Raw genomic sequence first — 13,439 nt, forward strand, 5'->3', positions numbered from 1 at the left:
GAACAAAAAGCAGGGCCGTCCCTGAGGGAGGGCCGCTCCACGCTTCCCACTAGTGACACGGGCCTGCCAGACATGCCCCGTGTAATCAGCCTGCCCTCTCGCCTCCCCGCGTCCGCTCTCCCCTGCTGCGCGAAGTGTTAGACGCCACCCACACGGGGGGGGGGGGGGGCGGGGGTGCATCCTGGCCGGCACGCAGGCTGTCTGCTGGCCACTGAGTCGGGACACTTGTTGAACACCTGTGATGGCCAAGTGCCGTGCCAGGCGGCGGGGAGTTGGCAGTGAGCAAGGTGAAGGGATCGAGGGCCCTTTTTGTGGTTGAGAAGGACGTTAAGCCAGGACACGCACAGAAAGAAGCAAGACGACTTTGGAGTCGTTCACGCAGTTAAAGAACGAAACAGGGTCGGGGAGGCTCAGAGGAGGGGTCTCTGTGGAGGTGAGGAGTCGGTCATGGGAAGATGTGGGGAAAGGGCATTCATTCCAGGCAGAGGGAATAGCACATGCAAATGCCCTGGGGTAGGGACAAGCTTGGTGTGTTTGGGGCGCTGCCAAAAGGTGGATATGGGCGGTGAGGGGGTAGGAGAGAGGATCAGAGCAGGAAAACTCGGGCCTGGATTATGTAGAGCCTCGTAGGCCATGGTGCCACAGGGATTCTGTCTCGGGTGTAGGAGAGGCCTCTTTGGGAGGCATTTTGATGTGTCTGTGCTGTGGGGAGTAATCTGATTTATGTTTTGGAAAGATGTTCCTCTCTCTCTGGCCATTGTTGAGGAGAAAGGGCCACAGGGAGTTGTGGGCAGATGGGGGAGGCCACCGTGCTGCTCCCGACCAGCTGTGGTGGCAGTCTGGACTGCCGGGGTGACCGCGGAGGCGGGGAGTTTGTTTCAGAGGCAGAAGGCAGCCGGGCCTGCTGAGGGACCCGAGTGGGGATGAGGGTGCGGGGTGTCTGCCTTCTCCCGGGACCCTGCCAGCCCCCCACGCTGGGACCAGGACGCCTCACTACGGGGAGGAGCCGGGCCTGGCCCTGGAGAACGTTCCAGGCTCGGGGCACCAGCCCAGGGGTTTGCTGCGTGGCAAGGCCAGGGCCCCAAGCAGCTCTGACCCGTGCCGGATCTGAGCAGGGCTAGGCCACCCTCGGGTGGCCGGGCATCACCCGGGGCCAGCCAGGACCTGCTGGGACAGGTCATGGGCGCTGTCCTGAGTGCCAGCACCGGTGGTTTCTGATTGCAGCGGGATGGGGGCGGGGGGGGGGGTGCTGTTTTCCTGGAATGGCTCCCCGCGGCAGACAGCGCCCCTGGCCTCAGGCACCATTCTGGTCTCTCGGGAGCTCCCCTGCTTCCTGGCTCCTGCGTGGGCTCCCCCGGGGCCAGCTGGAGGAACAGGTTGTCTCTCCAGGGCCCTGGCCTCCCGCCCAGGCTGGCCCGGCCCCAGGAGCCCCCCAGCCCCCACCCCTGCCCACCACAGCCCAGGCTGAGCTCCAGGAGGCGGGGGTGGGTAGCTGCACGAGCAAGGCCCAGGGCGGGTGTTCGGGCCAGGCCCCGTGGGGGCGCCTCCGTCGGGGGCCGTTGAATCCGTACACGGGGTTGTTCCCCACATCTGCGACCCCCTCCTGTGGGCTGCCCGCCTCACCAGGGCATGGGTCCGGGGGGGCTCGGTCTCTCGTGGGAGAGATGTGGAGAATCCAGAGCAGCATGGCAGGCCTCACTGCTCCGTGCTGACGCTCCCGTGGGCCTTCGGAACCTCCCTGCGCCGTCGGAGGTGGCCCGAGAGCCGACACCTGCCCGCTGTGCCTGCCCCAGGGGTGGAGAGTTTTGGGGTTTCCCAGTTGTGTCTCCTGCCTGGCTTCTCAGCCGCTCACCTCCCCTAGTCCCTGAGCCAGTTCTCAAGGGAGAGGTTTGGAGCTTGGGGCAGATTTCAGGAGAGTAGGAGGTGGGCGGGCGAATGCCGTGACCACAGACCTGGGCCCCTGGCCTCTGGCCACGTCTGCGGGGTGTCCCCAGGCCTGAGAACCTGGGGCCAGCTTTCATTCGTCTTCCTGTGGGCACAGTGCCTAGTGAAGGTTAAGGTCACAGTCTGTAGCCTGACCGCCCGGGCTCGAAGCTCCTTCCCCTGCCAGCGGTGGGCCTTTGACCTGATGACTTTGCCTCTCCTGGCCTCAGTTTTCCCAGCTGTAAAACGGAGACGGTTGATAGTTCCGTTTAGGGTGCAATGAGGATAAACGAGTCGACACACAAACAGGGCTTCGAGTGCCGGCTCGTGGGAGGCTGTGGGAGGGCCCTAGTCTCCTGTTCTGTTATCTGTAGCTGCAGAGGCCAGGAGGTTGAGGGTTCAAATCCCGACTTGGCCACGTATTTGATGGTGACCTTGGATAACTCCACTGATGTGTCTGTACCTCAGTTTCCCCCTCCATGCAACAGATCTGGTAACCGTCTCCTTCTCGCAAGCTTGCTCCTTGGATCCATGCTGGCGGGATGCTTAGCACGGTGCCTGGCACACAGTACGTGCTCGGCAAACAGGCGGCCATGGTGGTCGTTGTTATCCCAAGGGTCTGCACCTCCAGTCGGCCCTCCTGCCAGGGCATACGTATCGAAGCAAGCCTTCGTCATTGTGCAGAGGCCAGCGAGCTTGTTCTAGAAAGAGCCGGAGAGTCGATATTTCAGACTTTACGGGCCAGACGGTCTCTGCTGCAGCTACTCAGCTGTGCCGTAGACAGTAAATAAACGGGCGGACGCGGCCATGCTCCAGAGCAAGTGTCCATACAGAATCAGGCGGCAGGGCCCCCAGGCCACCAGCTCCAGGCCCTGCTTTGGAGGTTGGTCCAGGGTCCCTCGCTTGCCTGGCACACTGCGGCTTAGAAGCTCCCTGGGATCTCAGGGGCTCAGGGCGGTGCTGGCCTGCAGACTTGGTGGGCTCCCAGCATAGTCCCCCTTACTATTGGCCAGGACCCCATCTTTGCCCAAGGCCAGTCCTGTGGGCGCAGGAGAGCCTTGTTTGGGCGGGGCTGGCCAAGTATGGCTGACGGCCCTGCCTCATCCCCTCAGCAGAGAAGCCTGTGTTCTTCTCGGCCTTTGCAGCTGACGGCCAGAAGCTGCCCACAGAGCCTCCGTGCTGGACGTCGGGCCTGCCCTTCCCTGTGCCCCCTCGTGAGGTGATCAAGGCCTCCCCGCACGCCCCTGACCCCTCGGCCTTCTCCTACGCCCCGCCTGGTGAGTAGCTCGGCCCAAGCTCGGTCGGCCAGTGCAGTCGTTGGATGCCAACTCTTGGCACTGGTTTGGAGCTGCATGCAGAGGGATCTTAGAATCTGATGGGACCCAGCAAGAGGGATGGTCTGGTCGGTGAAGGGAAAGAAGGGGGTCTTTTGAGATTAGAGAAGTTTGCAGGATTAGAGTCGAAGCCACTGGCAGTAGGGAGCCATAGGAGGTACTTGAGCTGGTGAGGGGGCAGCCCTAGAGTGGGGCTCTGTCTTCCACCAGTGACTTAGAGCTAGAGAATGGGCAGGTGGAAAGAAAAGTCTGGGGGGGAGGGAGGAGGGGAGGGACCTGCTTTGGTTTACAGATACGTTCAGCCCGGGGTTGAGATTCTTTCTGGGTCCTCCAGTCCTGCCGGGCCCTGCCAGCAACAGAAGTAGCACGTCTGGGGCCTGCTAAGGGCTGTGATGTCAGCAAAGGGCGTCCTAAGCAGAGCTGATCCCGAAGCACGAGTGGGATAAATGAGCCAGGAGCAAAACAGGGCGAGACAGGCCAGGCAGAGGAACTGCATGTGCAGAGGGTCGGAGGTAGGAAAGAGCGGGAGAAACGTGGGAAACAGAATCCGGCTGCCTTGGTGGAAGCTTGGTGCCCAAGCTGTGGGTCCGGGGAGACCACAGGCACCAGGTCGGGGGCACCTGAAAGCCGTGTCAAAGTTTAAGAGTTTACCCTGGGGGCAGTGGGGAGCCATGGAAGGTAAACAGCGAGGGGAGGCTTTTCAGAATTCCTTTGGGGGGAATGGGCTGCTGTTGGCGGGGGAGGGGGTAAAGTGGGAACGGGGAGACCAGTTAAAGGGGGTCCGGGCTGGAGGTGAGGGGCTTAGACGGGGGCTGGGCTGTGGCAGGGTGGAGGGAGGCTTCCTTAGGGAGGGAAGGGCGCATGTGGACAGGCGCCTGTGGGGGGTGGTCTGTCTGGCAGGGGCCCTGTGATGGACAGGCGTGTGCCCTACAGGTCACCCACTGCCCCTGGGCCTCCATGACAGCGCCCGGCCCGTCCTGCCTCGCCCACCCACCATCTCCAACCCGCCGCCCCTCATCTCCTCCGCTAAGCACCCCAGCGTCCTCGAGAGGCAAATGAACGCCATCTCCCAGGTGAGGCGGGAGGGTCAGCACCCCCCCCGGAGCATCTGTGTGGCCTGGTGCCCAGAGAACAGCCCCTTCCTCTTTTGGGGTTCAGGCTTTCCGTCTGTAAAGTGGGGCATTGGAAACAACGGTGCCTCGGTGGGGGCTGGGCACCCGAGGGGCCGGGGTCGTCTCTGTGCCCTTTGCTGCTAGAGTCCGAGCGGGCTGGAGTTTGCCCCAGGACCTGGGGACTCGGGCAGTCAAGAGCACGGACTCTGCAGCCAGACTGCGTGGCCTTGGGCAAATTACCTAAACTTGCTGTGCCTCGGTTTCCCCTCTGTGAAACGGAAGGTCGGGTGTACTAGACACAGCGCGTGGTGAGCCGTCTGTGGCTGCCTGCCCCTTCGCCTCCCTGACGAATCCGCCTGTGCGGGGAGGGGTGGGGGCCAGGTGTCCGCTTTGCCCCGGACCACCCATGCGCACCGTTTCCCTTACGCCCCACCGGCTCCTGATGGCCGCTTCGCAGGTGGGGGGATCGAGGCCCAAGAGAGCTGGGGACTTGTCCGGGGTGACTCAGCTGAGCAGCGGCCTGGGACTTGAGCCCCCGGCTCCCCGCCTGCGTGCGATTCCGGCGTGCCCCTCCCCTTGGGCTCTCGCAGAAGGGGCGTCAGGACGCTCCGGCTGGGCGTGTGGCGGAGGGACTGCGAGGGCGCCCGTGAACCCGTGACCTCTGCCCCCCACAGGGAATGTCGGTGCAGCTCCACGTCCCCTACTCGGAGCACGCCAAGGCCCCTGTGGGCCCCATCACCATGGGGCTGCCCCTTGCCATGGACCCCAAGAAGCTGGGTAAGGATCTGGGCCCCCCACCTCGGTGGCCCGGGCGCGGCTCCAGCTGTGCACGTTGGGGGCTTGAGGGGAGGGTGCCGAGGCCCGGCCCCCGGGTGGGGCCGGGTGGGGGCCGTCCCCCCAGGCCCCTGCACCTGTGCTGCGTGGCTCACCGCTCCCACCCGTCCCCAGCGCCCTTCAGCGGAGTGAAGCAGGAGCAGCTGTCCCCGCGGGGCCAGGCTGGGCCCCCGGAGAACCTGGGGGTGCCCACAGCCCAGGAGACATCTGTGCTGAGAGGTGAGGGCGTGAGGGGTGGGCGTGAGGCCCGGATCCTGCCCTGCGTCCCTAGCGCGTGCCCCTCTGCTCTTCGGAGGAGGGTCGAGGCAGGAACGGGTACTTTGATCCCAAATCGGAGGGTCATCAGCTCCCACAGGGTCCAGAACCCCGTCTTCCTGATGGTTTACCTTGCCATTTAGGGCCAGGGGGACCTTCTGCCCCAGGGGAGACCCCAAGGGGGGACTTGCCGGTCACCAGGAGCCCAGTCTGGGTGGCTTTTAGGGCCGGGACCTGGGAAGGGGTTGTGGACACCCTTTATGCCCCGCGTCTCGTGTCTTTTAGGGACATCTCTGGGCTCGGTTCCGGGAGGAAGCATCACCAAGGGCATCCCCGGCACGCGGGTGCCTTCCGAGAGCCCCATCACGTACCGCGGCTCCATCACCCACGTAGGTGTCCCGGGGCACCGCACGAGGGGCGGGGGGAGGACCCGCGGGCCGCGGCTCCAGACGCGGCCCTGACCGCAGGCAGAGGGCCGTTCCCTCTGTTCCCCCTGGTGCCACCGCATGGCACCTGTCTCGGTGGGTGTGATGGTGTCCTGGGCACAGCAGCTCGTTCCGTGGTCGTTTCTCTTGTCTGTGTGGAGCCGGGCGCCCCAGGTGCTGAGCAAAACGCAGAAGTGGCTGCTCCCAGGGGGCCGGCTGGGTAGCCGGAGGACGTAGGCCGGGGCTCACAGGCCGTGAGAACGGGGCGGGTGACTTCAGAGTGCCCGGTGCTCCAAACTTCCAAACTGAGTGACATACCATGATTCAGAATGCCCGGGGCTGCTGAGGCCACACTGACGGGCAAGTTGGGGAGACTTCTCGGGGGTGAGCCTCCTGCAGGAGTCCCGGAATAGCGAGTGGGCGCGTCTCCGCGCGGGCGAGGGCCAGTGAGGGCCGCGGTGCCTGGAGCAGGGAGTGGAGGCCACCTTCAGGCTGTTCGCGGACGGGTGCTCCGCACTGTGGCCGAGCCGGCCCCCACCCCTGGGGGGAGTCGGTCACGAGGCCCTCCTGTGATGCAGATGGGGGCGGGGGGGGGGGGGGGCTTGGTTCTCCACCTGACCAAGGCCGGGGGCTCCCTGTGCGTCCGGGACACGTTGAACCCTCTCCTCCCTGGCCAGTGAGCACGAAGTGTGGCACCACCGGCTCCTGGGGTCCTTAGCTCCCCGGGCTTTATTTTCCTTCCTTCCGCCCAGGTCCAGACAAGATGCTTTATGCTGGCACAGAGCCCGTGCTAGGATAGCCCATTTTATAGATGAGAAGACTGAAGCCCAGAGATTAAAGCTGAGGTCACATGGCTAGTGAGCAGCGGACCTGGGGTTTCGTGCCCAGCCGTGTCCGGCCCTAGAACACGGTGCCGGAGAACGAGGAGCCAGAACACACGTGTGGGCGTGCCCCTAAGTACACGCACAGACACGCTCGCATGCACGGACACAGGCACAGACACACACGGCCGGACAGGCGGGCGCACAGACGGGCTCGCGCGACACCCCCCGCCCCACCCACACGCACGTTAGAGGCGCCGCGTCCCGCCATAGGCTGGGCGGCAGTGAGGCGTTTTCGACCCCGGTGGCCTCAGATCAGACCACAGAGGGGAAGGAAAGCTGTAGGTTTTGAAATAACAGGCTTCGGGAGGCAGCCTCGCTGAGTGCAAAGAACGAGCACCCGGGGCAAAAGTCAGGCCGGGGTGTTCAGGTCCCCGCTCTGCCACCCACTCACTCGAGCAGGGGACGGCCCCTCCTGACTCGGTTTCCCCTCTGGGGAAAAGCACTCCTCCCGGAGTCTTTCTCAAGGGGCCGGTTGTGATTAAAGGTCGAATTCCGGGTCCCCTCGGAGCCCACCTGCCCCGGGTTTCCCGGCAGCTGTGACCCACGCCGTCTCGGTCACTCACACCCCGTCGGCTGTTTTTCGCAGAGGGTGACAGCTGCCAGAACACGTGGGAGTCAGACGCTCCCACGGCCTCGCTTCCGGGTGGCGGCGGGGAAACCCGGCACGGACCACAGGCACGCGCACGCGCCCGTGAACCCAGCGGGCGTGCCGCCCCTTCGCAGGCTGGAGGAGGCCCCGGCGCGCTGTCCCCCCCTGGGGCTCCTCCCGCCCCCGGGAGCGAAGTTCGCTGGGGTCCGCTCCGGGAGGCTGCAGGCTCCCGTCCCCGAAACAGGCCGTAGGCAAACAGTCTCCCGCCCGCACGGGTTTGCCCCGTGTGTCGTCCCCGGGGCGGCGTCCGCAGCCCTTCGCGTCCCGTCCTCTGCTGAAGCCCGGACCGCCTTCGGTGCCTCCAGCAGAGCCCCTTCCCACCATCCGTTGTGGTGTCTGCTCAGCCACTGCCTTCCCCGAGAGGGGCCCGGTCAGAGGCCCGGTTCTGATGGCGCCCGCCCCCACCCGGCTAAGGGCTGTGCTGGCAGCGGCCGCCTCCGGAGGAGCCTGTCCTGACAGCTTGGCCCTGTTGGGCGCCCCGGGTGGGACGCCCAGTTATCCCCCAGCTCTACCGCGCTGCGCGCAGATGCTTCCCGGGGGCGGGGAGACCCCGGCCAGAGCCTCTGCTGGGGGAAGCCTGTCCCCTCCTCGCAACGCAGGGCCTGCAGGAAAAGCCCAGCACGTGCCCTTAGCCCGCAGGGGGGGAAGTGTCTCAGCAGACGCGTTTCTCTGGGGATGCTCGGGGCTCGCTGGTCCGGGGCTTGGCACTCAGTAGGACGCCCACATCTGTGAAATGGCTCCAGTAATCTTAGGAAAAGGAGGAAAGAGACGTCTCGATTCAGGGCGAGCTTGTTTGTGTCAAGCGCCTTTGAGAATTACAGATGCAGAGGTTGTTCCCGTTTTGTGGACGTACAGGCTGAGGTTCAGAGAGGCAAAGTGACTTGACCTAGGCCACCCGGCAACTCGTTTGTACAGCTGCTGTTTGACATCCAACAGTCTGACCCGGTTGGGGGTCAGTACCTGATCCCCACGCTCACCTGATCGAACCCTGATCCCCACGCTCATGTTCTTGGAGGTTGCCCAGGGCAGGATGGCACTCCCTGTGGCTGTCTTCTCTCTGCTTGGAAACCTTCCCTCGTGGAGAGCTCACTCTACGGCCGTGGTTCTCCTTTGTGGGCAGCTCTGCCTCCCAGGGGACGTTGGGCAACGTCTGGGGACATCTCGGATTGTTACGCCTTGGAGAGGGGCAGATCGGGGAGGCTCGGTGCTGTTCTGGCATCTAGCGGATAGATAGTGGGGGTCCTGCTACGCATCTCACACACCCAGGACGCTGGCCCCACGCGTCATAGTGCTGGGGTTGACGGACCCTAGTTTGGGAAACCGGGGTGCCTGGCCCACGGTCACAGGCACAGTACAGGGACAGGATCTCAGCACCCCCATTAGTTACTGTCGGTGCTTAACACGTCAGGGCTCTGAGAAAGTAAAACCCATACAGTTCAGGTTGGAACACAGACACCAGGGCCAGACGACCTGGGTTCCAATGCCCCTCCTTAGCTGGTGGCCCCGGGTGAAGTCACCTAACCGCTCAGTGCCTCAGTTTCCCCGTCTGAAATAGGCATCACGACCGTGCCTGCCTTAGGATTGTTGCCAGGATTAAACGAGTTAGTAGGTAGAAGGGGCTCCGTTCCGCGGCGGGCGCTCAGTAAGCGCACTTAGGATTAGCCTTCCTGATGTGGTGCTGTTCCGCCGGGCTTTGCCTCCGCCTTGGGAGCAGCACGTGGATGGACACACGTGTGCGCTGGTGGACCCAGCACGTGTGTGCATGCACCTGTGTGTGCGCACGCTGGACGCACCCGCGTCGTGCCCGCCGAGCCCGAGGGACCCCCGCGTGGAGCCTGCCGGCGGCTCACCCGCTCCGTGCCCGCAGGGCACCCCGGCCGACGTCCTGTACAAAGGCACCATCACCAGGATCATCGGCGAGGACAGCCCGAGTCGTCTGGACCGCAGCCGGGAGGACAGCCTGCCGAAGGGCCACGTCATCTACGAGGGCAAGAAGGGCCACGTCCTGTCCTACGAGGGTGAGTCCTCTTGTTAACAGCCCCGAGGAGCTGGCGGGGCGGCCTGGGGCCTTCCTTCCCGTCCGTGGGAGTCTATCAGTGCTGGGAAAGAACCTTGAGACGGAGGGCCGAGGGGGGCGCTGGAGGAAAGTGGGGCCACGTGGGGTTTATGGGGAGCCCAGCGGATGCGGCCCCCCGCTCAGAGAGCTCTCAGGACACCACGTGAGATGCAGATTGTGAGTGCTGGAAACCTACTTCTCCAGCCCTGTCCACTAAACCCCAGGCTTTGGTGTTTCTAGAGCTGCTCAAGAGAGGAGGGTCCAGAAAAACGTGGTGGGGGTAGAAAGGCAGCCAGATGCCTTTGGAAAACAGATCTGGGGAGTTGGTGCCCTTCCTGAGTGGTCGAGAACCAGGGAGAAGCCTTTCGTCCCCATTTTACGGATGTACAGTCACAGCGGTCCTTCTCTCTGGCCACCCTCTGGCCCCTCGAGAGACCGGGAGGCTTGGGATCGGGGGAGCAGGGTGTTTGGCCCATTGAGGTGGCTTCACCGGGAGCCGGGGCTGGGTGACCGCATGAAGCGTGACCAGAGAGGTGGTGACCCTCCTGTCCCTGCAGGATGCAAGCCAGCATCAGGTGAGGGCTGGTCTCCCTTTCACCTCTGCTCAGTTCTTTACAGTTTAGGAAACTAAAGGCTGTGGCCAGCCTTGCCAGAGCAGAGCGGGGAAACTGAGGCCAGAGAGCGGAAGCCCGGCAGTTCTGGCCAACACTGAGCTCTGAACGGCAGCACACGGGGGGCCGGCGGGAGGCGATGGCCAGAGTGACCCTCCACCTCCCCTTGCCTCCGCCCCCTCTCCCCTTCTGGGTTCAGGGCCCACAGCCAAGGCACCCTGCACGCGGGCACTTGGGGGTCCAGAGCCGGGATGTGAGGTTCCTGGCGGCCTCGGGCACCCAGGGCACTGGAGCAGAACGCAGCCGACGGGCGTCCCTCTCAGCACTGAGCACTCACCTCTGCTCAGTCCCTGGCACTGCAGGGCCCTAAATTGCTTCTCCTCTGGCGAGCGGGCGTCTCTTTTCCTCTGTGCCCGCCCCGCCCCCTCGGTGCTGGCCAGGAGTGGAGGTGGTGCCGGGTGGCCGCGGGACGGGCCATCGGCTGCGTGTTTGGGGCCAGCGTCGGCGTGTGGCTGAGGGCCCGGGGAGGGGCTGAGGGGGGCCTGGGGTCGAGGTGTGTGTGGGCAGGGAGGGCACAGGCTCTGCTCGGGTCCCCGGACCGGTTCTTGAGCCCCTGTGGCTCTCGAGTGGTCATGTGCAGGATGCGGGCACACGAGGCCTTCAAGTCCCTGACGTGCTTCCTGGAGCTGTGTGGCGAGTGAGGGCGGCGGGCCGGGTGGAAGGCGGCAGGGGGTGGGGACGGGCCCCCCCCACCCCGGGCAGCCCGGACGGCGACTGGTGCGACAGTGGTGGACGTCGCCCCGTGTGGATGGGAGGCCACCAGCCAACTGCTGATCTGTCCTTGTATATCATGTACTTTTTCCCATTTTGGTCTGAAACCACCGAGTTCAAATATCAGTGATCAGTTCTCAAGAAAAGCAGCCCTGTGTGTCTGCAGGCCGCCGGCCTGTAGCCTCTGGAGCGGACTCTGTGTAGGAACAGGGGGCAGAGCTGGTTCTCGGGGGGCGGCCTGGGGCCGTGGGGAGCTTACTTCCGACACCCGGGCCTCGGCCGCCCTGAGGGGGAGAGGCTGTGGGCGGGGTTCCAGCCTGCCGGACGAGGCCGGGCCTCTGTCTTCTCAGACCCCGGGCCTGTCTGGGGGGCCCCTCTGGGCTTCTCCCGGCTTAGCAAGGCCACGTGTGCCACGGCCAGCGCTCCCAGATTGTACACTCTCCCCACGTGGACTCGTAAGGCGCGTCCACGCTTGTACACACGTGTGCACGAGGACACAGGCACACAGGTGCATTTGCACGCACGGCCTCGCTTCGTTCTCGGCGGCCAGGCTTGCGTGTGTACGTGCACATGCCCACACGTGCACACACAAATGGTCGCACGCTGCTGCTGGAACTCTGCTCACGCACGCGTGTGCGCTGCTGTTCGTGTCCCAAGCCGGCACCCGTGTGAGGACGTGTTTGCGTGCACACCCACGTGGCCACGTGTGGCCGAAGGCACGCCCCTGAGACGGTGGGTCGGGGCTCAGGCCCTGGCAGGACTGCCCGCTGGGGTTCCCCGCGAGGCTCAGCCGGGCCTTGTAGCGGGGCCGCGTCTCCTGTCCCCGGGCCCTGTGGGCCGCCAGCCCCCCGCCACGAGCGCGGTCTGCTTTCCAGGTGGCATATCTGTGTCCCAGTGCTCCAAGGAGGACGGCAGGAGCAGCTCCGGACCCCCGCACGAGACGGCCGCCCCCAAGCGCACCTACGACATGATGGAGGGCCGCGTCAGCAGGGCCATCTCCTCCGCCGGCATCGAAGGTGGGCACCGGGACCTGGTGGGGGCGGGGGGGGGGGCCTTCCCAACTTGGTGCCTTAGAGCGCCCCCTGGAGGGAGGGCGGGGACGGTTGGCCCGATTTTCCGGAGAGGAAACCCGGGGCTGGGGTTGGCTGAGGTCAGTCTGGAGGCGGTCTGGAGGCGGTGACGGGCACCCCCGTCCCCCACCAAGAGGGTCCGTTGCCAGCGCCCCCGCCATCATCGTGGGGACTGCTTTCCAAGTGGCCACGGGACCCACGTAGCCCTGACGCGGTTGCCCCCCTCCAGGTCTCATGGGCCGGGCCATCCCGCCGGAGCGACACAGCCCCCACCACCTTAAGGAGCAGCACCACATCCGAGGCTCCATCACACAAGGTGCCAGCCGGCCACCCGCTGCCCTCAGGGCCGCTCTCACGAGCCCTCAGAGGTTTCCCTCCGGGCGGGCGGGGGCGGGGAGCCGTACGTGAGCTGTACGGGCACGGGCTGAAACGGAGAGCAGGGACGCTCGTTCCTTAGAAGCGCAGAGGGAAAGCAGATTACCAGCCGCCGCCCTGCCCTCGCTAGGTTTGCTGAGCCTGTTTCGTGCTCGGTCCTCACCAAGTGCCGCTTCGGCGCTGTCGTGTGAGGCCGGCGTTACCGCTTACTGGCACTCACCGGCAGCTTCCGTCGTCACGTCACCCACGTTGTCGCGGCTGGCCGGTGGCCAGCCACCTGCTACGGGCCCCGTCCCGTGCTTTCCGTCTGCAGTATCTCACTGAACGTGCGCGACTCGGTGAGGGGTTTCGATCAGTAGTCCTGTTCTGTATGTGAAGAGACCGAGGCTCGGAGGCTCAGAGAGGTCAGGTCACGTGCTCAAGGCCACACGGCGGGTGCGGACTAGAAGCCAGGTCGTCTGGCTCCAGAATCACTGGAGGGCGGAGACCCCAGGGTAGGACGGGGCACGGTGGGGCGCAGAGCCGAGGGCCAGCGCCCTGTCCTCCTCGGCAGGGATCCCGCGGTCCTACGTGGAGGCCCAGGAAGACTACCTCCGTCGGGAGGCCAAGCTCCTGAAACGCGAGGGCACGCCGCCACCGCCCCCGCCCCCACGGGACCTGGCCGAGGCCTACAAGGCCCGGCCCCTGGAGGCGCTGGGCCCCCTGAAGCTGAAGCCGGCCCACGAGGGGCTGGTGGCGACGGTGAAGGAGGCCGGCCGCTCCATCCACGAGATTCCCCGGGAAGAGTTGCGGCGCACGCCCGAGCTGCCCCTGGCCCCGCGGCCGCTCAAGGAGGGCTCCATCACGCAGGTAACGGGCCGGCTGGGCAGGACAGCCGCTTCCCTGGCCTCTACAAATGGGGAAACTGAGGCTCGGCCTCAGTGGGTACCTTGCCCGAGATTACACAGCTGCTCACCGCTGACCCTTTGCCGTGTGCGTTCCGGATTCTGCGCTGAGGGCTTTATATCCGTGACCTCATTGAATTGTATTTACGCCCTGTGGGGTCTGTAGCCATTATCCCCATTCTTCGGCTGGAAGGACTGAGGCCCAGAGAGCCCAGGCAGCCCGCTACAGTCCCCGAGCTCACCGTGAAAACAAACG

General features: G+C 65.1%; 1 protein-coding gene across 17 annotated transcripts in view; it reads left to right on the forward strand.

Annotated features, from left to right (window-relative positions):
* The window catches only part of NCOR2 (nuclear receptor corepressor 2), a 181,336-nt gene that overhangs the window by 149,112 nt on the left and 18,785 nt on the right, over window positions 1–13,439 (forward strand). For 16 of the 17 annotated variants that reach the window (XM_042962536.1, XM_042962539.1, XM_042962547.1 and 13 more), the window contains 9 exons: window positions 3,036–3,200; window positions 4,191–4,330; window positions 5,044–5,146; window positions 5,318–5,422; window positions 5,744–5,847; window positions 9,284–9,434; window positions 11,730–11,870; window positions 12,154–12,240; window positions 12,853–13,148. In XM_042962536.1, coding sequence (XP_042818470.1) covers window positions 3,036–3,200; window positions 4,191–4,330; window positions 5,044–5,146; window positions 5,318–5,422; window positions 5,744–5,847; window positions 9,284–9,434; window positions 11,730–11,870; window positions 12,154–12,240; window positions 12,853–13,148 — 1,292 coding nt within the window. The remainder of the gene's footprint in view (window positions 1–3,035; window positions 3,201–4,190; window positions 4,331–5,043; window positions 5,147–5,317; window positions 5,423–5,743; window positions 5,848–9,283; window positions 9,435–11,729; window positions 11,871–12,153; window positions 12,241–12,852; window positions 13,149–13,439) is intronic. The other variant, XM_042962541.1, reaches the window with a different exon arrangement.

Source organism: Panthera tigris, chromosome D3 (assembly GCF_018350195.1).
Source record: "Panthera tigris isolate Pti1 chromosome D3, P.tigris_Pti1_mat1.1, whole genome shotgun sequence".
Taxonomy (NCBI): Eukaryota; Metazoa; Chordata; class Mammalia; order Carnivora; family Felidae; genus Panthera; species Panthera tigris.